At 54.0% G+C, this 26,629-nt stretch overlaps 2 protein-coding genes across 6 annotated transcripts in view; one reads left to right on the top strand and one right to left on the bottom strand.

Annotated features, from left to right (window-relative positions):
- The window catches only part of Slc5a10 (solute carrier family 5 member 10), a 50,343-nt gene that overhangs the window by 12,884 nt on the left and 10,830 nt on the right, over positions 1-26,629 (top strand). For all 4 annotated transcript variants that reach the window (NM_001107007.2, XM_087571797.1, XM_087571799.1 and 1 more), the window contains exons 6-9: positions 1,777-1,882; positions 2,121-2,201; positions 3,459-3,664; positions 6,226-6,361. In NM_001107007.2, the coding sequence (NP_001100477.1) occupies positions 1,777-1,882; positions 2,121-2,201; positions 3,459-3,664; positions 6,226-6,361 (529 nt within the window). The remainder of the gene's footprint in view (positions 1-1,776; positions 1,883-2,120; positions 2,202-3,458; positions 3,665-6,225; positions 6,362-26,629) is intronic.
- Sack1g (scaffolding CK1 anchoring protein G) lies at positions 1,509-26,439 on the bottom strand. Of its 2 annotated transcripts, XM_087569190.1 has the most exons (6): positions 26,361-26,439; positions 25,481-26,086; positions 15,014-15,181; positions 8,767-8,891; positions 6,878-8,141; positions 1,509-4,094 (listed from the first exon to the last, which is right to left on the bottom strand). In XM_087569190.1, exons 2-6 carry the CDS (start codon positions 26,003-26,005, stop codon positions 3,732-3,734), a joined length of 2,445 nt encoding a protein of 814 aa, XP_087425316.1. In that variant the 5' UTR covers positions 26,006-26,086; positions 26,361-26,439; the 3' UTR covers positions 1,509-3,731. The 2 variants fall into 2 exon arrangements, with proteins under 2 accessions (XP_087425316.1, NP_001417231.1); NM_001430302.1 differs by having other exon boundaries at positions 25,481-26,439.

The raw sequence follows: 26,629 nt of genomic DNA, 5'->3' as shown, positions 1-26,629 counted from the left end.
GCGAGCATTAGAGGAGCCACCGAACATGTGACCCTCAGGATGGTGCCTGGCACACAAATGTGTCCCCACTATCAAGGCAGGCAATATAGGAAGAGCTTCCTGGGGACATCTGGTCTTTGAGAATCAGGTGCGTACAAGGCTAGGCAAGGAACCCTTGTTGAATTTGGCAAGGCACCGCAGTGTTGCTGGAGAAGGGGGTTGTGATTGGGTGAGTGTGGGTCAGTCAGAGCCCACTGCAGCAGGAGCAGAGGCCTGACTTGCCTCAAACCTCAGAATGGCCCTTTCTTCGGCACATGGATGCCCAGTCCTGTCCTTTGGGCTGTGTCTCTGAGTTTTGCTGTGATGGGCAAGTTCCTCCACTCTCTTGGCCTCCACCTTCCCACCTGTATTTTGGGGAATGAGGTTAGACTCTGCGGCTTCCCCCAGACTACTAAGGAAAGTCGGCACAAAGGATAGTAAGTCCCAGGGAGGGTCCTCATCTTCTGGACCTTTAATGCCAAGCTAATGGGTGACAGGTTGTTGGAGGGAGGGGCTGCAGGATGAAAGGCTGAGTGCTTCTGACTGACTGTTGGAAGCAAGTTTGCTCCACTCATCCTAGACTATACCCACTGGTATCCTGCTTAACAAATAAGGACAGTGGTGTCCCAGGAGGGAGGTAGCCTGCTCAAAAAGTTCAAGGTGGGGCCACGTAGGACAGACCTAGGTCCCCGTAGCTATTAGTACAAGGTTGAAGCTTAGGCTAGATGGTGTTCAGATAGGCCTTACCAGTGCCCTGGGTCTCCCCTAGGACAACAGTCCTTTCTGGATGATGAGCAGGGCCCTACCCTATACCTCTGTGCTAATCCCTTTCATCTGATCCTATAGAAGGCAGGGAGGCTAGCTATGAGTGTGACGTGGTATAGTGGCTCACTGCGGGGAACCTGGGAGACGGGAAGCAGAGAGCAGACAGCTCGAGGCCCAGGGGACTAGAAGCTGAGGCTCAGGGGTAGGTAGCACAGTGCTGGAAGTGAGTGGCTAGGCAGTGGTGGGGAAGGGGACTTTTGGAATAGCTGGCTCTCCAGCGGTCTCCTGTATCCACCCTTACTCCTGGCCAAGTCTCACCTGGAAACACCAGGTGTACTACATATCTGGCTTTGAGGAAGTCTCTCCCTGCCCCAAGCCTCCCCCTCTTCGGTCACACTAAGTAGGGTCTTGAAGAGTCCTTTCTCCTCCAAGGTGTAACATTTCTGCTCAAGCTGAAGGCTGACCTCTCCTCTCTTTACCTATATCACTCTGTTCCCCAGAACACATGCTCAAAGCCAAGGGTCCAAATGAAAGCAGAGACCAGGTTAGAATTTCCAGATGGCTAGGTTTCTTGGACGTTTCTGAATCCTTGAGCAAGCAGGGAAAGGTGTGAAGAGAGATGGGCATATATCTCTATGAGTCTCTGAGTTCCTCTTGGATGAATCCTTGTCACTTGTCACGGTCCCATATGGTCCCCCAGGTAGAGGCCAAATTCAATGACAACATTGCTCTCTGATGGGCACTGGCCACTTTGAATTTTATTGTGACAATAACATCCGCCATACATCTGAACATGACACACAACTGCCCACAGCCAGTTCTCTTTCCCACCCTCAACCACCCCACCAGGTAGTGAACAGCTGGGAGAGGGGTCTCGTTTCTCTTCCCTGGAACACCTAAGCCAGATCACAAAGCCAGTGAGTACAGCACCCCGACTCTGAGCCCTGTAGCTCACTGTAATGTCTGTCTTGTGCTCAACTCTGCTTCCCCCAGATTGACCTGTACGCAGGAGCCCTGTTTGTCCATATCTGTCTGGGCTGGAACTTCTACCTGTCCACCATCCTCACGTTGGCAATTACAGCCCTGTACACCATTGCAGGTACGGGTCCTGAGGACCCATGGGGAGCCAGCAGGGATGTGTGCAGGAGAAACCTCACAGCATGGGGAGCCCGATGGTGACCAGTTCACAGGTGGTCGGGTGGGGATCGGGGGCCTGGCTAACAGCTCTGGTACTTTGGTGCAGCTTGCCCATCCGCAAGGACAGGCCCCACCAGCAGCTCCTGTGATGAGGTCAAACTCTCCTGGGACACTCAAGCCAGCAACCTTGTTTCTTGCAGGGGGCCTGGCCACCGTGATATACACAGATGCCCTGCAGACGGCCATCATGGTGGTGGGTGCTGTCATTCTGGCAGTCAAAGGTGAGGTCTGGGGACTGGGCGCGGGTGAGCTGTCCCTGCACCTTGAGCTCTAAAGGTTGGCTGCTGGCTTCCTAGGCTGATGGGCTGCTCCCTCCTGCCTACAGGGGTGCAGTGGGGAGGCGCTGACTAGCCTCCCTCAGGGCTGGGCAGGCCCCACAGCAGGCAGCTGTGCAGCACACAATTAGCAGACCACAAAACTGCTGAGGTGTTTCCTCCAGTGCTTAAAATCATGTACAGAGTCCCAGGAGGTGTTGCTGTCTCCTGCCAGACAAAAGCCTGCAGGGAGGGAGGTGTGCTGGACAGGTAACACTAGTTTAGAAACAGACAAGGGAGTTCTACTCATGCCCTAGGAGGGAGACAGCAGGTAAGGGAGGGAGCAAAATAGGTCTCAAGGTAGGTAGGTGGCTTTAAAAGTGAGGCCTCAGCTCAGACTCTGGGCCTCTGTGGCAGAGTCTGCCTCTGGACCTCCACTGAGATTCCTGGTAAAATAGACCCTGGCCTACTGAGACTCCTAGCTCCACACCCTGCAGGGAAAGGGGGCCTGGGAAGATGCCAGAGCTGCCCTACTCCCAGGTGTGTTCCTCCCTGGGTAGCAACTCCTGTGTGTCTAGGGCCTACTAGAGATGAAGGGACCTAATGGTCAGACACAGGCTGGATGAGAGGGCAATGACTACAGACACAGCCAGGCCAGGGCTGGGCCTCGCACCACCCAACCCTGAGGTAGATAGGACACGTTCTGGACTCAGAGGAAAGACCCCTGGTCTGAGCCCTACCTGCTAGGCCTGCCGTAAGGCTCTGAGGAGCCTCTGCCTTCCTTCCTGTGTCTTGGAAGGATGGGACCACAATGCCTCGTGAATGCCAACGTGAGGATAGTGAAGTCACAGCCTTCAGAAGTCCAGGTCATGGATTCAATGCTCAAACACAAGAAAACCACTTCTACCTCCTTGAAGGGCCAGTCCAAAGACTGGCAGAGAACCCCATACCCGAGGCCAGCAGGCTTCCAGAGACTAGCCATGAATCCTGCTGGCCAACAGGACACTGTGGGCCCATGTGCAAAATGCTCATTTAATAGTTATTTTAAATACAAATAAAATACTCTATTTCACTTTCTTTCTTTTTTATAACCTCAACCCTCCCTGGAGCAGGAAAGATGAGGTAGGGGTTCCAGTTTGATGCATGAAGTTATCTGTGAGGTGAGGATGGGAGGAGCCTGGGAGTCAGGGCCACCCAAAACCAACCCTGTACCCAACCCTCCAGCTTTCAACCAGATTGGTGGCTATGAGCAGCTGGAGGCGGCATATGCCCAGGCCACCCCGTCCAGGACCATCCCCAACACCACCTGCCACCTGCCTCGAGCAGACGCCATGCATATGTTCCGGGACCCCTCCACAGGAGACCTCCCATGGACTGGGATGACCTTCGGTCTGACCATCATGGCCACCTGGTACTGGTGCACTGACCAGGTGAGCACCAGCATTGCCCGCCCCCACCTGCTGCCCCCTGGAGCGGGGTTGGGGTCCATCTTGGCTGCTAGGGTTCCTTGTGGTCTCGGGCCCTGCGCTTAGAGTCGGATGGGACCCACTGGCTGCCACCTGCCCTGGCCTTTAGGTGCTTCGATTGGGACAATTTGGAGTAGGGGATTCCAAAGGGACTGGGATGTTCCTCAGTGGCCCTGAGCTCTGCTCGGAGGCGAGTGTTTCTGGTTGGCCTTGGGCTCCCAGGATCTGGTAGCATTCTGGGTGTTGGGCTACCCTTGGGCTGCCAGTGGTTGGGGCCTGCTGTTGCTGGGCTTGCTTTCTTGGAAGAGCTCTGGGTACCATCAGCAGCAGGCCGGTAACGGGGAGGCCCTGGGGTCCTTGAGGTAGTGCTTCCATGTCGGTGGAAATGCTGGCCCTGGAGAGAAAAAGGAAAGTGAGGTCCTGAATGGCGTGGTGGGAGGGGCTAACAGGACTCTTGCTGCATAAACCAGACAGAGCCTGGTTTGCCTCTGACACTCATCAGAGGGTTTAACCACTCAAGTGCCTCAGTCTTCTCATCTGTAATATGGACTGGTTCTTCCCTGTGTGGTTTGTGCTCCATTCTATCTATCAGCAAACATGGTTAGATATGGATAGAGGACCAGAGCAGGTTGTTGGTGGCAGTGTTTCCATCTGAGCCTGGATGTCCAATGAGGACTGAGGTAATTCTGACTTCTCCTCATCATGAACCTCCAGATGACCTCAGATACCCACTTCCCTTCTCTGGGCATAAGGGATCAATGCTGCCCAGCCTGTAGGCAGCCCAGAGACATGGAACAGGGAAGGGCCCTGTGATGGGCACAGGTCCACTGATGATCACTGGTCACTAGATCACCAGTCACGCTTAGCCCATCATAGGATAAGTCAACCAAGCCATGGCCAGCAGCTAGTGAGGACTGTGACAGTTTATAAAGTGTCTTGTGCACACACACCTGCCTCCCTGAGTCCAGCAGGGTCAGCTCCACTCACAGGCTGAACATCTAGGCCCAGAAACAGTCTTGAAGTGTACCAAATGGATTTCCAAAGGTGGGAATCTATATGGGCTGGGAGGTGACAGAGCACTGGGGAGCCTTCATTTCCACATGGTAACCTGTTGCTCTCAAGCAGGGCTGCTCTCCTCTGGGACCCCAGATCCTGAGGCTCCCATCTGGCCTTTACCTCCTGCCCAGGCCTTTCAGGTACCTTGTAGCAGGCTCTACCCTTTTCTTTGAGCTCTGTGGGCCAACCCAGGAGGATGAAAGGCAGTCTGGAGGGCCTGCTAGATTACATGAGCCCCTGATCCCTGCTTCCTCTTGCTTCCTTCCACTGGGCAGGCCCAGCCTAGCCCCACATCTCTGGGTAGAAGAATGCCATTCAGAATTGTTCCCCATGAAGGCCAATGAGTCAGCAACTATCCTGCCCTCTTGGCTGAGTGAGTGCACATAAGGACCCCAAGAGGTTTAGCAAAGGTCAACAAGGAACACAGAAGATGGTGGCGGTAACCCATGTTCAGATCAGGGGACGCAGGCCTGAAAGGTGAAATGGCCAAGCCAGGGATGGGAGTGCACGCTTCCCCAGGAGGGACAAGCAAGATGGGGAGTCAGGGAACCCTGTACTGTTCTCATTTCACTCACACTCTGAGACACCTGGGACAACAGCGTCTGTCACAGGGCCAGCCACTGTTCAGGGTCGGGGTTAGTAGCCACATGTGAAGGAAGAGAACAGGACAGCTACTTCCTATCTGTGTGTCAGCTGTTGACAGTGGACAGAATAGCACAGGAAAACAACACATTCCAGTTACACCTGTATAACCCAGGGAAGAAACTGCCATCAGAACATCTGCTCTACCCAGTGACCCAGACATTCTGCAGGTGCTGGCCCCACAAGGCTGCAGGGAACCTTTGTGAAGCAAGGTATATCACAGATACAACCTCACACCTTCTCCAGAACCAAATCCAAAGTAGCAGCAAAATCAAATACCAGATCTGAGAGGGGACTCAATTGTCCTATTCATGTACCCATGGCCATCCTGCAGATCTGGAAACTGAGGCCATCAGGATCTACCTAAGGTCCTCAGAGGAGACGGTGCTCTCGGGCAGCATCTAGCAACCCTCACTACTACTGAAGTACAAGAGGCCTAGGGTTTAGGGCTCTGCCTGTCATACAGTCAGTATCAACTTCTGCTCCCAGGATTTATGTCAGTGTCTGTGTTTAGGAGGGTCAGGGGTGTGTGTGTGTGTGTGTGTGTGTGTGTGTGTGTGTGTGTGTGTGTGTGTGTGTCTACCACACCCAGGCCTCCCTTGGCTCTGACACACAGCACATGTAGTAGGAGACTGCGTCCCCGGGATGAGGGGAGCAGATGGGCGCTCTGGTGGGGTGTCAGCTGTGCTGGCACACTGGCTGGTCATCTTAGGTGGTCTAGGGATAACACTGCATCTGCCTGTGTTACCTCGTGAGACCCACAAAGGAGATGCTGATACAGGTATGCCCAAGGCTGAGAGTCTTCATCTCTTTTCCCTGTACCAAAGGTTATTGTGCAGCGGTCCCTGTCTGCCCGGAACCTGAACCATGCCAAGGCGGGCTCCATTCTAGCCAGCTACCTGAAGATGCTTCCCATGGGCCTGATGATCATGCCAGGCATGATCAGCCGAGTACTGTTCCCAGGTAGGATGGGCTCTGTGGCCATGCCTGCGGTGGCAGGACACCCAAGGCTTTAAGGATTTAGTCTACAAAAGCCACGGTGACAAAGGAGGGATTTCCTCTTGCCCAACATGGAGGAGAAAGGGATTCTTTGTGTCCTTAGGAGCACAAAGAAATCTATAGGGAGGTGGCTTAGCATAGAGTCCAGACAAGGAGGACTCACATCTCTGTGACGAGGCATTAAGCCTAATCTGCAAAACAGGATCTATACCTCTACCTGGTGGGACGTATCAGACCCCGTAGCTCTGGGTATGTGGGAGCTGTGGACATGTGTTTTTAGGTTGTTTGGGAGACTCTAGGACTGAGAGTCCCTAACCTACTAGTGTCCAGCCACATGGCCCTGTGTATTTCCACTCTTCCCCATTCATCACCTGATGTAACGAGGGTGTCACTGGACCCAAGGATACAACGTCCCGGGACATGGGCATTTGGGCTCTTGGGGTAACTACACAACACCTGGGGAAGAGGGAAGAGACCCACCTGAGCCTGCCTGTCCACGGGGCGTTGTGCCTGTATCCTTGATGCATCTATGTCTTCTCTGCCCCGACCCTGAGCCCACAGGGGGCCACTCAGGGGTCCACCAAAGGTTCCTCTGGTTACATGAGGGGCACTCAGCTGTCGTCGGGGTGGGTGGCTTGGTCCATTGGCCACCTGCTCTGAGTGGCGCCTTTGAAGAGGTACTGACCGCTCCCTCACCTCAAAGTACTCATCTGACATAGATGAGGCCACTGAGGGTCGCCGGTGGCCAGGGCCAGGGCCAGAGCTACCCGAGAGGCTGTCCTGGTCACTGAGGGTCACATAATCGTCGTCATCCTCATCCTCATCCTCATACAGCCCATTGGGGAGTCCTGTCTCCAGGTCATCAGGGTCATCCTGGGTCACAGGTAACTGCTGCTGCTGTGGGACCTGGCTCTCGCTGGTTGTGCTTGGTAGCTTGGGGTCTATCCCGTTTTGGGGTGTCTCCTTTTCTGGGGTATCCAGGGCCCAGCCAATATCACTACCATCCTGGGCAAGTACACTTGCCACAGGGACTGTCCGGGGCTTAGGTACAGGAGCCTGCGGTTCAGAGTTCCCCTGGGAGAAGCCATTCTCAGCTGGGACTATATCCTGTGAGTCCCTGGGTGCTGGGGGAAGGCAGGGTTCTGGGCAGGGACGAGCCCCCTGGCTCTGCTTCCATAGCTGGTGCTGGGTGCTGGCATGGGCCGTGTCCCGGATCTTGATGCGGTTCATCTGGTTGGGCTGAGGGTTCCAGATTTTGGGATCAATGATGTTGATGTAGCCCAGGATGTCACTGCCGGGCTCTGGATCTGGCTCCACCCATGTGGGCAAGTACTCAAACATGTTGGCCCTCTCCAGGTTGAGCAGCCCTGGGTGGACAGGCGGTAGCAGCTCAGAGAGATCCCCTGGGCGCTCAGCCACTGCAGGGCCCCGCAGCCCAGGGGGTCTCGTAACTTCCTGTTTGTCAGAGGAAGTCTTGGCAATCTCGTCCACGCTCTTGGCCTTGACAAGTGCATACTTGGGGTTGACGAGCTTCTTGGCCATGGTACCTGTGGGTACCAGGGGCACCACAGACGGTAGCACAATGGGCTCTGGCTCTGGCTCCTTCTCCATGGGGATGTCCTTGAGGCTGACACTCTGGGACATAAGGTACAGCTCCTGGAACTGCCGATCAAACATCTCGACCACCTGACCAGACAGCACAGAGATCACATTCCGATCGGTCCTTGCAGCTGACCATGTGAAGCTACAATATAAAGGCAGGATAGGTGGTCAGGTACAGGGCATATGTGCCTCCTGATTTAGCTAGGGTTTGTCAGACTGGTCACTGGGCCCGAGGATAAAAATGCAGGTGGCCTGGGGTAGGGCAGGGGTCAAACCTAAGTTTGGGAGCCTATGCCTAGCTTTTCCCCAGCAAACCCCTGGGGCTCTTCTGGACTACTGAAGGCAGCATGACAATGCCCACTGCAGCCTTGGGCACCAGGACTACCCAACACAGTGGCTGTCACTGGTGTCTTTGCTGTCATCAATCCAAGAGTGACTGTGGCAAATCTGCCCTGTCTTGTGATGGTGCCAAGCTGGCTCTGGCCCTGGAGATGGCTCTTAGAGTGACTTTGTAGAGGTCTTGAGCAAATTCACTGTGACCTAGCCCACCCTACCCCTGGGCCAGTGACTGTATGGGATAGAACAGCCTGCTTAGAAAGGCTTTCCTGCCTGCCTCCAGAGACAGTGGGTGGACCCAGCCCTGCACACAGCTCAGCAGTTTTGGGAGCAATGAACTGGAATAACCAGCATGTCACATGCAGGGATTAAGGGCAGAAACCAGCTGCAAACCAGAGGCCAACTCCTGCCCAGTCACAGAGGAGAATCACCTGTAGGAACCACACACAGCCCGATCTCCATCCACAAACATGAACTTCTGGGCCAGGACGCCCTTGAACTTGGTGGCTGATCGTGTGAAGAACTCGGTTCCCCCGCTGCTGCGTACCCTAAGATTCTGTGTTGGGAGACAGGGAGGCAGAATTAGACAATGGCAGGCACTGGTTTCACAGGCAGGGACAGCAAACTGTCCAGAGCCTGGAGTCAGTCTGTAGGGAATGAGGATGGGGAATGAGGTGTGAGGTGGAGAAGGGTAGTGTACCTGGATTGTGGGCCACCCAAGGGGGATGGAACCTGGGTCTTACACTTTAACACATCCAGGGTCTTCCAGGATGACTGACAACAGTCCTAGGCACTCAGGGAAAACTCTTTCTCTGGAGATGGGGCAGGACTGGCTCCAGGGTCAGTCTTATAAACGGTCAACTTCAGTCTCTATCACACAACCAGGCTTTGAGCCAGCAGGGGAAAGCCCTCAGAGCCCAGAGAGCTCATAGGTCCAGAGAGAAAGTAGAGTCACAAACTGCTGGCCTTTTTCTTCAGTGCGCACCTCCAGAGCCGTCCAGAGCCTGGGTGCTCCAGGACCCATTGCTGAGTGAGGGGAACACAGGAACAAGGGAAGGCTGACTGAAATGTAAGCATCGAGGGACTGCTAAGGCTCCCCAAGAACAACAGCATGGGACCTACGGTCCATCTGGCTTAAGGAGCACTGCTTCCTGACTGGTCTACTGACCTGAAGCTCACATGGTTGGGAGCTCTGGATTCAGACATGGGCTGGTGACACAGTCTTTGTCAGACTGAGCTGTGACTTGCCTGTCTGCTCTCTATCCCACTCAGTGGTTTAAGTCACTAACTGCCCATGTGCTCTTTTGTTCACTGACCCCTGCTGAGGCCCCCAGTGGCAGACAAAGATGGCAGTGACAAGGGTGCTACTGTGGAGGTGGCAGTGAGGCAGTGAGTCAAAACAACAACCTGAAATGCCCAGAAGCACAGGAGTGAATGAAGGTATGGGCTGGGAGGCTCCCAGAAAAGTATGACGTGGACAAGGTAGGAGGGCAAACGCCCCAAGGGAGGGATGCAGAGGGCAGGCAGCGGAAGAGCAGGCTGTCTGCACTGCTGGGCCTGACTCTAATGAAAGAGGCCCTGCTTGCTTTGTCTGCGGGCAGCAGGAGCGATGGAGGGCTCGAGAGAGTATACGCTAGACCTGTGTATCAAAAGCAGTGCTAGCATGTGGGGAGGATGCACACGTGAATGCGCATACAGGGGCAGAGAACAGGGAAGCTGGCACACACAGGGTGGTGGCCTGAGTGGCATGCCACCCACTACAGTCTCCTATCTAGGGCTTCCTATTCCCAGACTCCTCTGGTGGCTGCAAGTACTATCCACAGAAGTAGACAGGGGTGGCTCTGGGTGGGTGCCCACATGATGTCCACCCAGCTGTGGGGTGAACAATTACTTGTCTTGTTGGGCCGTCCTAGAGGGCAGATAAGCTGTTTCCAGGGCCCAGCTTACTCTGGCCCCACCTGTCCCAGGCCTGCCCACAGCCAGCTCAGCAGGAAGCTGGCCAGGGCCCAGGACAATTAGCACTCGTGACTTTGTACCTAACACACTGCATGCTCAGGGACCAGAGGTTAGAACAAAGATCTTAGAGGCTTTCCCTGTCACCTGTGCCAACCACAACCCAGCTCTGTGGCGTCCTGTGGTCTCACCATCCAACACTGTGTGCTGGGGCCATGCACCTCAACTAGGCAACTAGCCTGCATACTTCTTTTGCTGCTGTCTGTCTACTCACCCCAAACTTTTGTTATTATGAAGGGCTCAGAAAGCCGTAGCTTTCATCTCAGAGTAACTCAGCCATGTGAGAGGCAGGCCTGTGACCTACTGTGGATACTAAATAAGCCCATGGCCCTCTCTAGGCTTTAGTTTCTCTGTCTGTAGAGGGGGATTGGCACTGAACCCATCAGCTTTTCCACCACTGGGGCTGGGTAGCAGGCAGGGGCTTGCATCAGACCCCCCACCCTCTGCCTCCTGGTTCCTGGTAGCCTCACCCCATGGGCCTGGCCCAGATGAGGTAATGTCTCAGGTGTCTGGGCTCGTGTGAGCAAAGGTGGAGGATCCTACAAAGCTACATTGTCTCATGTCCTGGGGTGCCCCTAGTTGGGGATGGGCATGCCAGTGAAGGGTCCTTAGACTCTTTCAGACCTCCATGAGGCACAGTGGAGTTAGGTGGGGCAAGGCAGAAAGTGGAGGTTAGTCAGGCTGCTCTGGCCCAAAGCTTGTGGTGGACACAGAGCTGGGGTCCATTGTGCTGTCTCCATCACTCTAACCAGGGCACTCTGGAACTCTGGACTATGTGACTCAGGCACCATACACTGGCTGAGCCTCTCCACACCTCAGCTTCCTCACTTCAGTATGTGCCTGTCTACCTGGGACACCCACAGCTTGAGGGCTTAGGGACCTGTAGGGAGTTATAGAAAGGATTGAGTTCTCAGTGGGGACACACCAGGATACAAACTTTGTAGCACATCTAGGACAGCCTGGACTGTTCAGGGAAAGCAGAACTATTAGCCAAACCTGGTGGCCAGCAAGGGAGGCGATGAGATTTTGTCTCTCAGTGTGATGTAGCATATGACACTCCTGACCTTAGCAGGATCAAAGTAGTCAGCCATGCCTGGACCACCGGAAGTGCCAGGAGATGAGCTAAGGTAGGAAGCAGAGCAATAGCTCACCCTGTGCCTCTCACCCTGACTCATGAACAGGCATGGTAATCAGTGGGAAGTGCCTTGTGAGCTGAGACTTACCCAACTCTGTGCCTTGATGTTAGTGCTCCAAGCCTTTCCCTAGGATGACTGACATGGTGTGCTGGGTCACTGTCGGGCTGAACTGACACTACGATGCTTAATAACAGTCCTGTCTCTACCTACTCAATGCCAATAGTACTCTACCCTCACTCAGGGCCAGCCCAGATATAAGCCCCTGCCATATATCCTTACCCATCATGGCCCCAGCCATAGAAGGAAGGACATGGTTTACTCAGGAAGGGACAGGGGCTAGGGTCTAGCCCCCCTTCCCCTCTACCCTCCTCAGCAACCCCAGTTAGAGCCTGGCAGGACACAGCGTTGGTCTTGGGCCCGGTCGGGTATCCCTAGCATGTGTCTTCCCACGGCTGTCAGATGGCTTGTGTTTCCTTGCTGGCTGTGTAGGCAGCTCAGGTGGCTGCTGGTTTTTCCAGTCTGCCTACACAAGCCAAGGAGCTTTGCCCACTGACAGGTCTTTCACAGCTGTGGCCTGCCTCCCACTGGCTCATGGGGACCTCTTAGCATCAGGGTCACCCCAGTGTAAGACCTTGTCACTGCCCTGGCCCTATGATCCTGGGAAAGGATAAGGTCAAAAGGCTAGGTACTCTTTTCAAAGCCTACTGTCCATTTGTATGTGGGGGATTCATGTCCTTACTGCCTTCAGGGCCAGTAGATAGCAGCCCACACATTGGAAGAGGCAATGCATGTCAGTCCCCTTCATGTGGGGACAGGGAACAGGGTCAGTCCTGGTACTAACATAACTGCTGGCAAGATAGGACTGCTCCCACCAGACTACTACTGTGAAAAAACTGGAAGCCACCTGGCACTCAAAACACAGCTGGGGAGTGTTAGAAGCATTGTCCCTAACCACACAGGGTCAAAGGAACCTCTATCTCCCTCATGCCCACCACAGTCCCCTGTGCTCTGCCCAACAGCCCAGTCAGGGGCTGGGGAGATGGCTCAGCAGTTAAGAGTATCGACTGCTCTTCCAGAAGACCCGGGTTCAATTCCTAGCACCCACATGGTAGCTTACAACCATCTGTAACTCCAGTTCCAGGGTACCTGATGCCCTCATATAGACATACCCACTGGCAAAACACCAATGTACATAAAATAAAAATAAGTAAATTAAAAAAAATAGCCCTCCCAGAGTGAAGGCATGGAGATAGGCCCATTTCACACATGAACAATGGAAGCTCAGAGCCATTAACTACCTATGGTGTGATGACAGGGCACTTGATGCCTGATACCCCATTGTCACAAATGTGACCCTGCTACAGCTACCTGTATCTTGGGCCTCCAGGCTCTGGGGCAGGTTGGAACAAGGCTGGGATAGGGCAGTGGGTGGCTGAGAGCAGCCCATGGTTACCAGCATAGGAAATGATCCTGAAACACTGAAACAGGCCCAGACCCAGCCAGCCTATGGCAGGGAAGTTGATGAGGAGGGCAGTGACACCTGGCAGGGCTGTGCTCACAAGAACCTCTGACCACTTACCTAAAACTATGGTGAGGCTGGTATAGACAAGAATTAGGAAGCTGGGGTCACTCGCCCATGAAGGTGTCCGGCTCCTAGGATCATGTCTTTTAGACATGGTCACCTTACCAGAAAGGAAGGCAATAGGGTGGGACTGGACAGGCTACTGAATCCAGCAAGCTGCCCTCCTGCGACAGTTGAAGGCTAATAGGGTAGGGCAAGCCTCCCATAGCCCGTCTTAACACCAGGCTGTCAGCTGCACACCTCCTCAGTCTTACTATCCTGAATTGTCACTCACAAGCAACTCTAGGTGCCAAGTCCCACAGTGGTCAGTGGGCAGGGGGCCCATGTGAACGGCACCAGAGAATTCTGAAAGACAGTCTGTAATCTCCTTGTCGCGCCAATCTCTTACTTATCTTTCTGTGAGAGCCTAGTCTGAGCAGTTACAAGTGTCTTGGCTCAGACACCCCCACAAAGCCATAGGCAGAGAGCCTTACAACCACAGAGCAGAGTCCCACTGCTTCCTAAGTCCTAAAGCTCAGAAGACTCCAGAAGAGGAGGCACTAAGAAGTCTCTACTGACACTCTGGGCCAGGGCCTCCTAGCAGCCAACCTTGGCACCTACAGGTCCCATCTCTTGTCTGCCTCTCTTAAGAGGGTGATGTGTTAAGTGACATATGTGTTAATCACCACCAGTGTGTGGCAAATGCATGGAGTGGGCACCTTCCTGGAGCTCCTGGAGATGCCACTGGTCCACAGAACAGCCAAGTCCCCAAGTCATCTTTTTTGAACTTGTACACAATGGCTCTTTCTGGCATGAGCTGTCTGCCACCCCAGAGCCATTTCCAGGTGCTAATTACATTCCAGCAGGTATGAGGCTTAGGGTCAACCTACCTGAAGACCACATGAAGAAGTGCCTGAAATTAGAGACTGGGTAGCACAGCAGAGATCTCACACCCACTTGAAAGGCTCCGCAGGGGGCCTTGACAAATGCTGACAAATTACAGGTTCCAAGCCCTGCCACTGTCACCAGCCTTGTGTGCTGACCATCTGGAGTCTGTTCCAACCACAGGCCTCCAGCCTGGGGCACTTGGCCCTCATTTCTAGTTTATTGGCAGTGAGACCCAGCACATTTCTACTGTTTCATCTGCAAAATGGGAATGACAGCTCTTGCCACTCAGGTTGTCGGTTTTAATGAGTTAAACTATGGAAAATGGCTTGAGTAGTCACAAGCTGTGAGAGACCAGCTGGTTCTGCAGACTTCTCTATACTCAGGGACATGTGCTGTACAGAGCTGACAGGGGATCTTAGTGGAAGAGCTAGTCATACTGGCGGATTTACCTAGCCATCAGACTGATGAAATCTCGGAGCCCAGCATGGTAGGCAACAAGACTTCAGACACAGCAAAGCAAAGCTGGGGTACCAGGCGTTGGCTTTCTCTTCCCCATCTCCTTCCACTGTGCCTTCTTGCTCCAAAGATCTACCCACTCTGCTTACACACGGCAAGTCCATTTCAACCCTGACCTTGGATAAAGGTGTTTCCGTGTCTGAGCCAGACCCTAAAGCCAGTCAGCAGAACTGATGGGATGAACTGGGGCTTAGCCCAGGAAGGACTTCCTGGGGATCAGAGCTCAGCAGGTGATATGGTCTGAGCTGCCTGTGGAGGCAGGGAGCACACATCTGTCACCAGAGGTATGCAGGCAGACAGGAAACCTATGTGGCATGGGTAACACAGTACCTGGCAGGCGCTCTGGCACCTGGTTGAAAGCATTAGATCTGTGTTTATCTTATCTGCCTGTTAGGTAGTAAGTATCTTATCCCTCAGGGCATTCAAGTTGTGTGACCACCTGGCAGAAAGCTCCAGGATGACTGAACTCTGTTTGGTATAAGGCACTGTCTACAAAGCAATGTTTATTGACTGACTAAATGACTACCTGCCCTCCAGCTGCCCAAGCAAGGGCTGACAGCTCACCTTGAGGTGCCCCAGGTGCATGCGGGCCCGCTCACACATGTGCAGGAAATACTTCACGTTACTCTCATCCACAATGATGTACACAGCCACCTTCCTCTTGAAGCCGGCATCCAGCAGGTCCTTGAAGATGTCCACGTCAGTGAACATGTCCATGACCACAGCTATCACCTGGAAACAGGAAAAGACTGGATAGTTTACCAGCACAGCAATGAGGACAGCACCCTTACTCCTCCCAAGCCACAAGCCTATGAAAAACCTAGTTCCAGAGTCCTCCAGGTGGAAGGAGTGGGGAGGAATGCAGACATGACAGGAGGGTGCAAGGGTGAACCAAGATCGGGGCAAGGTCTATGTCACAGTTCCACATGTTCAGCTGGTCCTCAAGGCCTCCTTCCTCAGACAGGTTGGGATTCACAGACTGGTGCTGCCACCAGGAAGGTCCGGTGTGGCCCTGAGCACAGCCAGGGGTTCAGTCCAGGAACCTGCATTGGTACCCTCCTGGGTCAGATTCAAGAACAGCTACACATGCGGCCCTTCCCCACTCCTGGAGATGCTGAGACAAGCCAGACGTGGTCACATTAGGAAGAGGCCAGCAGATGGCATGGCCACCAACTCAATACCTTGTTTTAGTCCTGGGCTGCTGTAGACCACAGCAGGATGCCTATCTGGACCAGACTGCACCCACATCAGCATGGGCTCTACCTGTCATTTGACAACTCCTAGGCCCACCACAGGTAACTTCCACTCTCCCACACCTAAGGGTGGGGCTCCAGAGGTCAAAGTGTATCTATCCACACCTAGCCCACCCAGAGAACCAACTGTCTCAGTTCCCCACCAACCAGAGGACTGGTGTAGCACTCACATTGTGGACCTGGCCCCCAGTAGAACATAGTAACAGACCAGGGATGCTCCCAGCTCAGGTGACAGCTCCCTACACTACCTCTTCCTTCACACTAGCAGACAGTGCCTAAGGAGCTTTACAGAGAGAAGTCCCACAAGTCCTTGGAGAGCCGTGACAGTGGCCTACCACAGAGCTGAGCTCAGAGAGTACTCAGCATCTTCCTTCAGTGAGATCTGTATATGCAAGGTAACAAGAGGCTACCTGGAGCCTTCTGGGGACATGTCTACACGCTCACTAGCAGTGAGCTCACTAGGCTAGCCCCTACAGGCCCATCTGGTCTCCTCCTGAGCCTCTGGCTCCTGCTGATACCTGCTGCTCATCTGCCATGAAAGTGCAAACTCTGTCCTGCAGTGAACTTGCTGCGTGAACCTAAGTTAAACCCTTAAATAACTATAGGCTCTTGTTTTCTCATCAGCAAAACATGACTCCATTCATGGGAAGCAAGCACACTCAGGGCAATGCACATCAAAGACCCTAATCCAAGGGGGTCCTCAGGGACCCCTACGTGCTGCCTTCCTCCCAGGCAGCCTTGCCTCTGATGCCTGACTCCAACAAACAACAAGGTGAGATCCCAGCACAGCTGGGCACACTGAGGCAAGTTGAAGCACAGTGACTACTCCCTGCTCCCAGCTGTGTTGTCTGGCCCTCCTTTGACCCGTGGTCTTCAGGGCCTGGTGGTACTAATCTGCTTGGAATAAAGGGAGTCAGGAGGCTGAGCCCTAGGGATCCTAGTCTTCAGAGGACAGCTACTTTCCATCTCTTAGGGGCTGTCTGGTGGCAGAGTGGGCATAGGGATGATACTGGCAGGGGTAAGTTAGAGGGTGATGTCAGCATTAGATGAGGAAATGCTTTTCACTGCGGAGTGGGAGGGGTGAGGTGTGAAGGAGGAGGACCTAAGAGTGTCCTGCTCAGCAACAGCCAGAGATTTCTGGGGAAGACCACGGGCAGGTGGGCTCCTGATGACCCTGGCGGGTAGTGACCCCTCCTGATGACTCTGGGTGGTAGTGTTGGGGAGGGTAGCTGGAGGGAGATGTTCCAGGGATCTCCATGCTTGGGATCCCACAGTGTCCCCTTGGTTAGGCCACTCCTAGGCAGGCAAACAGTCTCATGTACTGCCCTGGAAAGAAGCCTGACCTGGCTGGCTGGCACACTGATCTCTGGAGGTTCTCCAGCCCATTGCACCCCGGATCAGTCATAGCTGGTTCCAAGCTGTGGGCACCATGGCAGAGTAAGATGTGCCCCGGCAAGACAGGGACCTGGACCAGAAGTCACAGGCTGCCAAGATGGACTTGTTGGGACCCGTGCCCTGAGGCGGATCCCTGAGAGGGCCCCCTGGCTGACTCTGGCTCTCTATTGGTGTTGGGCTCTGACCCTAGGCTGGTGGGAGGAAGACTAAGCAGCTCTCAGCTAATGTCAGAGGGCAGAGCTGCCTGGTACTCCTGGAGTCTGAGATGACACTGGAAATGGAGGTGCGCACAGTGCTTTGGTACGTGGGGCAATGCTGGGAGATTCCCCACCACTACCTGGCACCTCACATCTTGGCCTATCCATGGTCAGCTCACAAAAGTTCCTTGAGAGTTCCTGAGACATGCTAGGTTATATTGGCTTTGTAGATGGGAATGTGGAGGCAGGCAGTGACAGAGGCCAAAACAGGCCTGCCCCTGCCTTGCTCACTCTTCACAGCCTAGAATGTCTAGGGTTCACAACTCCTAACATCAACGCCATTACCCCTAGATCCTCACAAATGCTGCAATCAGCACAAGAGAGGACCCTGAAGCACCACACCTCACAATCAACTAATTAATTCCCTGTTCGGATGGCCTGGCTCATTTGTGACACTGAGAGTTCATCAAGGGGTCTCGAGACTGTGCAGTTCTCAGGAACTTTCATCTATCAGTTAGACAGGAGGTGTGGCCCTGGAACTCCTGCGGTGTTCAAGGCCTGGTACTAGCCACCTGCCATCTTAGGCCCCTTCCTTTCCACATCTGTGAAACAGGATGGTGGATAAGCTATCAAAACCTGTCCTTAGGGTTGGGGATTTAGCTCAGTGGTAGAGCGCTTGCCTAGGAAGCGCAAGGCCCTGGGTTCGATCCCCAGCTCCAAAAAAACAAAAAACAAAACAAAACAAAAAAAAAAAAAAACAAAAAACCCTGTCCTTGCTCAGTCCTTGCTGAAGCAGCTGCATCCCAGAACTCTGCTCACAGTCCAGTGGGGTCTATATAAGCTGGCTGGAGCATTCCGCCATGTCTATAGAGTCTGAAAGGACAGTTTGGTAGCTGCTCTTCAAAGAAGCTGTAGTCTCCAGCCTTACCAAGTGTTGACACCAGCCCATGGTTCCCAACACCCACAGTAGCTTCTTCTAGGCTCCTTGTGCCTCCAAACTTCACTTAGAGCAAAGTGTCCTCATGGGACAGTAGATGGGCAGGTTTTCCCACAAGTGCCAGAGAGGAGGGATGGGTAAGGCAGCCAGCTGATCCACATATAGTTGAAAACTACTGGGGTACTGGCCAAGCCTCTAACACACCTCTCCTGAGAATTCTGACCCCACTGGTTCCTTTCCCTCAAAACACCCTGTCTTAAGCCTTCCATCCAGGCTGTCTCCAAAGTCATTTGATGATTCTGCCCATCTTCGGAGAGCTGTTCACAGCTGGCAGCTGGGTAGCTCATGGTGGAAAGAAGCATGTAAGGCTGGGAGAAGCCCCAAAGGGACAGCTAAAGCAGCATGTGGTCCTCATACAGGACTATGGGAGGCTCATGCCATCCTAGATAAGACAGAAGCCATACTGACACATGAGGCCTGTGGGTAATCTGCAAAAGGACATGCCTAGGTAGTAGGCAAGGAGGTCCTGAACCAAGTTTAGGCAAACTTCTCAAGAGCCACATGTAAACAGCCTAGGCTCCCTATCCCAAATGCTTGGATCTGTCCATGTGGCAGACAGTGGCACTATGGCAGGAAATGCATCTGTATTCCAGAAGTGGCACAGTTGGGGGTGGAAGGTTTGCTGTGGTCACTGAGCTGCTCCTTCCTAACAAGGGTAAGAGCAAGACTTCACTGTGTTCAGCTGGGCCTGCTACAGAAAGAGTGACAGAGAGAGGTTTGTCTGGCATGCTGAGGACCTGGGTTCCATGCATAGCCTACACCCCCCCCCCCAAAATTTCCAAGAAATTTCACTGCATTTTACAGCAAAGTTCTAAAATATTTAAAGGAACATATATACACCAGCAGCCTACAGCACAAAGTCCACTGTATCTATACTTACTAGAGGATTACTGTACAAAGAAATGGGGAAATAAGACTCACTGAAGGGGCAGGGCAAGGTGGCACACACCTTTGATTCAAGCACTCAAGAGGCAGAGGCAGAGGCAGGCAGAGCTCTGTGAGTTTGAGGACAGCCTGGTCTACAGAGTGACTCTGCTTCAATAAATAAGTACAAGTATGGAAGAAAAAAAAATCTAACATGCAATGAAAATATGTCCTTTCAGACTCTACAGGCATGGCGGGATGCTCCAGCCAGCTTATACAGCTGGATGCATTCATAGTAGGCTAGATATCATGGAAGAATAGTAAGTTGTAGGCACGGCAGCACCAAGTATCCAAATGTCACATAGAAGGAGACTGAAGAAACAGCAACCCATCAGCACCTGTGGTAAGCTCCAAGAAGTCTAACAGAGGGAAGCTGTCATCTCAGAGAGAGAGATTAGAAACATCCCTGACTAAACTTCTTCACTTCATAAGAATGGAGGTCCACAGACTCATTGACGCACCCAGAAGAGATGGGAAGCTGAAGCGCATAGAACCAAATCACTCAAAAAGCAGCAAGTTAGGCTCTTACGAACAGCCAGGAGGAAAAGACCACTGCCTATGGAGGGACCGAGCCCAGCTGACAGCTCACCAGAGCCGGTGAGAGAAGAGACAGTCAGCAACATCTTTCAAGCACTGCATGAAAACAAACTGTCCACCTAGAAGTAGATGGCAAGGGAAAATGACTTTCAAAACCAAAGGTAAAAGAATTCATTCTGGGGTTGGGGATTTAGCTCAGTGGTAGAGCGCTTGCCTAGCAAGCGCAAGGCCCTGGGTTCAGTCCCCAGCTCCGAAAAAAACAAAAAAAAAAAAAAAAAAGAATTCATTCCTGACAGGCTATGCATGGCAGCAATCACCCCTGTGTATGTTAAAGTTGAGGCTAGGGGACTGTAGCCAACTCCATGGTGGGGGCCCAATGCTTCCCTCTCTCAGTCAAGGCATAAAATGGAGCCAGAAGAATGACTTTCCCATCTATCTCGTATTCTAGTAGTGGGGCAGGGAATCTTCTTGGGATGAAGGGGTCTGATCCAAACCACAGAAAGAATAGCAGGCCACCAATATTCACATGTAGGAAACCAGAGTGTCATACTTCCTAAAGACATAGTCACAGTCCAGGGCCACATTCTCCCATTATCAGGATCTTGTATCTTTCCTACCTCTGACTCCATGCCGCCATCTTCCAGAGCCCACTCTATCCTGAAACAGACCAGCCTCAGCCTGCCCAACTCTGCCCTGCCTTTCTGGGTCACTTTCTCACTCCAAGACTCAGTTTCTCGGGGCTGGGGATTTAGCTCAGTGGTAGAGCGCTTACCTAGGAAGCGCAAGGCCCTGGGTTCGGTCCCCAGCTCCGAAAAAAAGAACCAAAAAAAAAAAAAAAAAAGACTCAGTTTCTCTACTTGCTATGGTGCTATTAAGATAGGGTGGATCTCCAAGTACTTCTTTTTCCAGTCTGAAACCCAGCTGCTCTTGGGGCCATGCTACCTATTAGAAGGAAGCCTCGTTAAACCAATTAGGGGATGGCTTCAGCCAGCAAGTCATAGACAAGAAGCCATGCTGGTCACTCCACAGGCCCTGAACAGAGCCCAGGGGTGTGAGTGCTGTTCTGAGACTCCCTGCACCCCAGGAAGACAAGCCTTCTCTCCTTTCCTGAGGCTTGGTGAAGCTGAAAACAGTGTTGTAGCCATGGAGAGTGTTGGTGACAGTGACAGGACTGCTCTGTGTGGCTCCTGGTGATAAAGATGGAGAGAGTGAGGGCAGAGGCCTGGCATCAACTGGACGCAGCTTGGCACCACATACCACGAGACCACATAACACGCTGAGGGACAACTCATGCTCTCTTATGGTCATTTAAATCTCACCTGGACTTTGACAAGCAGGTATGTGTCTTACTGAGGTCGGCCCAGTACAGTGGTGAAGAACTCTCAGGCTTTGCCAGAGAGAGGATAGAACTGGACCGGAGTCTGCCTGACACTAAAGCTGGTCCTTCCCACACCCACATCGAGTGTACCCTGAAAGTTGCCAGCCTGTCTGGGGGCTTGTCCAATGGAGGTCAGCCATGAACCCTAGTAGTAGACAAGTGGCAGGCAATCTAGGCCTTCTCTCAATCCAGAGGATGCCCTTCGGTTTCAGGGTTAACTTTCCAGACTACCATGCCCATGAGCTCCACAGAACATAGTCCAGGCCCTGCCACACCAAAAACCCAAAGTTCTATCCCATTCTGTGCCTTGCTCTCATCTATGATATGAGCAGGTGGCAGGCTCCTCTCCTGGAATAGCAGAAAGGCTCCTTCCAGGCAGGGCACATCGCCATTAAGATGCAGGCGCTTGCCATGGGGTGGGGAACCTTGGAGAAGTCTGGAGCCAACACCTGGGATTATGCTATCTGATGGCTCCCACCCCGACAGGTGTGGCCTGGCCCAGGGCAGGAGCTGCCCCAGCAGGCAGAAGGCAGCTCCTGGCCCATAGGAACTTGTGTTGGGGGCTATTTTGGTGCAGTCATGTGCCTCCAAATAAAAAGGACACACCCTGAGGCACACACTGCTAGATGTTGTCTGTAGACACCATTGTGCTCACGACTTGGACAGCAACACCATTAGACAGCATACATGCCCTTACAATACTGTGGAAGGCATTCAGGCCAGTAATGACTGAGCCTTTACAATGTGGTGTGTGGCTAGCCTGCAGTGGTGAGAGACATGGTCCCTAGGACTGGACATAGATCTGGTTCCCCGTTCCAGGCCCAGCGTGACCAGCTCTTCTCCACCTCTGGCAGCCCAATGTCTAGGGCCCCAGGAGCCTGTGAACATGCTTTCACTGCCCTGAGCTAAGCAAGCAGGGAGCACGGCCTAATGGATTCCCTATGGGATGTAGTCACACAGAGCCTGCAGTCCAGATCCTCCAGCTCTCAGTTCTGAAGCTTTGGGCAAGTTGCTCACCCTCTCTGAGCCCCACCAAACCTTGAATTCCTTCTGCGGACAATGGAGGCAACACCTACTTTATGGAGCTATAGCAAGGATTACACAGAGCAGGTAAAGTGCCTGTTCAGCACTTGGCATATAGTTGCTATTTAATAAATGCCTCATTAAGCTGCCTTTATTCTCCAGGAGCCAAGTGGCAGGCCTGGACTCCTGAGTGTGAAGGCAGGGATCTGACAAGAAAGATGTGAGGTCAATCGGGCATCATGAAACTTAGCTCCTCTTTCTTCTTGCTGTGTGGCCCTGGGCAAGAAATATAACTTCTCTGGGTCTCCATTCATAAGCCCTGGCTGGAAGACATAAATCTGGATCTAGTGCAGGGCCATCACCTGACACCTTAGCTTCCTTCTGTGTCTTCCATAGTAACTTGGGAAGGTATGACACATGATGCCCAGGGACTGGTAGGGGTTAGTCCCTGTCAGGGTGGGCACTGGGACCTGCTGGAAGGTCCTCTGACTGAGGCCCAACCCCACCCAGCCTCACCCTCTGGAGGCCACTTGCTCTCATCCCTCCCAGGCGTGATGCTACAGGCCTCTGGTATGCAGCTGGAGCCCAGGGGAGGTTCCTCCCAGCCTAAGGTTGGGGGAGGGTTAGGAGAGGGCAAGCAGGGGCTGCCTCAGAGGGGAGCTCACTAAGACTGGACAGCAGTGCAGAGAGCATAAGCTCAGGGTCACACAACCAAGAGAGTATGATGAGACCCCACTTTTCCCTTGTCCAGGTGAATCTAGGATCTAAACAGCAGGTGGCAGGACAAAGGGGACCCTTTGCAGTCCTCCATGCCTGTTCCCACCTCACAGACAGAATGGCCAGGGCCTAGGGAGGAGCCAGGACAGTCCAATCCTACAGCGGAGGCAGCACCAGGGCCTATTCTCACACTCCTGTCTCTTTCTAGTCAGATCCTTTCCATCTTCAGGGGAGGGAGGATGCAGCAGAATAATCCTGACAGGAACACGGCCACCAGGGGTAGCTGAGGTGGCAGTGAGCTGAGTGTGTGCTGTGTCATTTCCTTGCCCCAGGGTCTGTCAGTTGTGCTGACTACTGGAAGAGTGACTCAATGCCAGCAGCCATGCTGCAGAAGCCCCCACAGAAAAGGGCTAGTCAGCAAAACCCCCATCCCAACTCTTGGATGCTGGGGTTCCCCTAACATTTGCGTAGGGTGAAAAGGGGAGGTGGGTGAGAGGGGACTGTGATGAGAGATAAGACAGAAGAGTCTGAGGAGCAAGGGGAGGGCAGGCAAAGCGCTCTGTCAGCATCCAGTGGCGTCTGGGCCTGCCCCAGGAGGCTGGGAAGCAGTGGTAAGGAGGTGAAGACTCAGGCCACCTAGGTCAGCTGCTCCTCCCAGGTCCTGCTTGTCACTGCCCTGCTACCACACTCCTGGGTAAGGAAGGTCCCAGAGTGCAACAGGCCTAACTGACCTTGGGCAGGGATGGCTAAATGAGTCTGGCCTCAGTTTCTCCGTGTGAAAAAAGAGGCAGATAACACTACCTGAGATTATAAAGTGCTCACACTCCACGGAAGCTATTGTTACAGCCTACCTACGTATTGTGTGGGCCCTAAGACAAAGATCGGGGAACAGGGACTCACACAGGTCCACAGGGGAGGGGCCTGGACCAAGACAGCACAGTGAGGATGTGAACCAACATCCTGTAAATGGACATGTCCTCTGTCAATTGAGGATCCTATGGGACTCCCTGCTGTGGGGAACAGGCTCCAGGTGTAGGAAGCAGAGGGCAATGCCTCTCCATGGTAGGCAGTAGGAAGTCACCCACTATGGTGCCAATGGGGCTCATGCTAAGATCAGTGTCTCCTGTCACCATAGACAGGTGCCATCAATAACCTTGGAGGAATGAAATTGAGCGCAAATGAAGCTATGGGTCTGCAGGGAGTGGGTACGACTCAGCTGTGGGCATAAGGATGTGGCCAGGAAGCCCTAAGTGTACAGCTTGGTCCCAGGCACCCCTATCTGTCCTTATCACTGGCTGGCCCTATGTCTGCAGAAAATTAGAGCCTGCAGCTGTTCCCAGGCCGATCTGGGAAGTGGAGGCTGCCTCCTCCCTGCTGGGAAAGCACTAACACATCAGGTTCCTCATTCAGAGTCTTCCTCCCTCCTCTCAAGGGACTGGGCTCTGCCACAAGTGGGAGTCACCCCAGGCCCTTTTAGGGGCAACCGATTCCCAACTGTTCTCAGGTGTCCAGAGGATTACTCAGTCCTTCCTCCTCCCTGCCACCCAATACTCCACCACCACAATGGTTAGAGACACAATTCGTACCTACAGACTAGAAACCCTCAGCTAGTGGCCCTGTGGACAGAGCCTCCCCTCTGCTGGAAAGCTGAGCCAGGTTTCCGCGCCACCTCAGCTACTGACCCACTTTTGGTCTCTCTGCCCAAGAGCTCCCCAGACCCTGTCAGCCAGATCAGTCCCCAGGGTGAACATCTGGCCTTGTATACTGACTGCCTCATTCTGGGCCCGGACAGTGAAAGGGTCAGACCCAGCTAGGAATACTCTCACTATCACCTGAAGACAGACCTGTTCCGGATACATCACAGACTGCTGGGCTACCTTGCCTGTCAAATCAGGCATCCGTCCACTCACAGTCATGGCCACCCAGTTTATGGCTCGGTTGTCTGTACAAGCAGTGTCTACTGCTTCTCAAGATGTGCGTCAGTGTGTCAGTGTGGAGCAGTCACCCAAAGCCAGGGCACTGTACAGTCCAGTCAGTGGCTGTCGGCTAAGGGAATCAGCACAAGGCCTGAAAAGCCTCTTGATGGGAAACTACAACCTAACTAGACACCCTCACTCTTCCAATGGGTGAGAACCTTCAACAGGTAACACCGGGTTCACCCAGACTCTCTGGCCTGGACAACTGCTGCTACTGCAGCACTCAGAGAAAAGCTTGGAGCAACACACCAGCCACTCAGCACAGCTAGGAAGCAGGCAGATTTTCTCAGGGCTCCAGACCAGCTTCTGTGTCTCTCCCCGAGACCCCTGCCAGCAAGCTCATCTATGTGTGCAAGATTCTATCTGCTAGTGGATCTGAGATGAGACAAGGGAGAGTGGGTGAGAGAAAGCCCGGATTCCTCCCACACAGGTCATGCATTGCATTCGGGGACCTCAGAAACACTTCAGGACACAGAAGCCCATTGAGCCTGGAAGCCCAGTGCCACCTGACAGAGGAGGTGGATATTCAGCTGTTGATGGCTGAAGGAGGAAACCAAGAGGCCAGTCAGAGGTCCTGGGGCTGTCTCGGTCTCCATGCGTGCTGGGTGAATGGGGTCTCGCCGTGGAGCCTCACCTTCTGCGCCTGGCTGACCATCTTGCGCACCACCTCCTTGATGTGCGGCTGCCCGTCAATGGGTGGCTGCATGTAGACGCTGGCCCGGGTCACACCTCGGTAGGCAATGGTGTCAGGCCAGCCTAGGTCTAGCTGCGGGATGGAGCGGTCCGACTTCTGGGGCCAGTACTCCAGCGAGGGCAGCGGTTCGGCCGTAGCTGGGGGCCCGCCTGCCGCACTGGTATCCTCGCTGGCATCCACGCCTCCGTTGTCCTGGAGTTCGGAGCGGCGGCCCGAGACCCGCGGGTCCTCAGAGCCCGGATCGTACACCTCGATGGCCTCCACAATACGCGAAAGCTCCAGCTCCGAAAGAAAGTCGCGGATGTTTTCGCGCTTCAGCACCTCGTAGAAGGCGTCGCGACCCTGGGCCACCAGGGCCTCCAGGGCCAGCCGCTGCTCCTCGCTGTAGAAGAACTCGGGCTTCGACTCGCTGGAACGCCAGTTCACGTGGTTGTCGTCCAGACACTGCACCTGGGAGAAGGCCATGGCGGCCCTCGCTGTGGGAACGCGGCCCGACGGGCACCGCGCTCTCAGGCTCCGGGGCCTCGGCGCCTCTGCGAACCGCACCTGAAGGATTCAGCAGAAGACTGCGGTCGAGGGTCAGAGGGCGGGGGCGTGGCGAGGAAAGGGGCGTGACGTGTGATGTGGGCGGAGCGAGCCGTGGGGAAGGAGCCGGAGCCGTCCAGGGCAGCGGTTCGCCTAGGCGTCTCGGGATCCGCCTGAGGTTCGCGGAGTCCTGGGAATAAGCTGGGGTTCACAGGGAACCTCGCCCTAGTCAGAAGTGAGAGCCGGGACGCAAGCCCAAGTTGGGCTCGCAAACCCGGAGGAGGGACTTGCTTACCGAGCCGGTGGCGCCTTGCAGACCGGACGACCTGAGGAACCACAGGCGTTGGTGGCAGCGGGCTGGACCGCCGGTGACTAAGGGCGGTCCTGCCCACCCCTCTACCTTCACCTGGGGTCACGTGCGGCCCCGGGGGCGGGGCCGGAAGCTGATTCATCTCCCTCAGACGGCGCAAGGCTAGACAATTTGCTGCCTCAAGCCGCACAGAAGCCTTCCTCCGCCCCCAGTCTTGCTGGCGATCCTGGCCCATCTCTAACCCAGTTCTGTCT

This window comes from Rattus norvegicus, chromosome 10 (genome assembly GCF_021556685.1).
Source record: "Rattus norvegicus strain SHRSP/BbbUtx chromosome 10, alternate assembly SHRSP_T2T, whole genome shotgun sequence".
Classification (NCBI taxonomy): Eukaryota; Metazoa; Chordata; class Mammalia; order Rodentia; family Muridae; genus Rattus; species Rattus norvegicus.
This window is presented reverse-complemented; position numbering and strand designations above follow the sequence as displayed.

What these genes read in the sequence shown, in the direction of transcription:
- Sack1g (NM_001430302.1), bottom strand. Translation starts at nt 26,005, where the DNA reads ATGGCCTTCTCCCAGGTGCAGTGTCTGGACGACAACCACGTGAACTGG. An exon ending in TGCACCTGGGGCACCTCAAG is followed by an intron (nt 8,892 to 15,013) that starts GTGAGCTGTCAG and finishes CTCCCAACACAG; the next exon opens with AATCTTAGGGTACGCAGCAG. An exon ending in CCGTGGACAGGCAGGCTCAG is followed by an intron (nt 4,095 to 6,877) that starts GTGGGTCTCTTC and finishes TTTTCTCTCCAG; the next exon opens with GGCCAGCATTTCCACCGACA.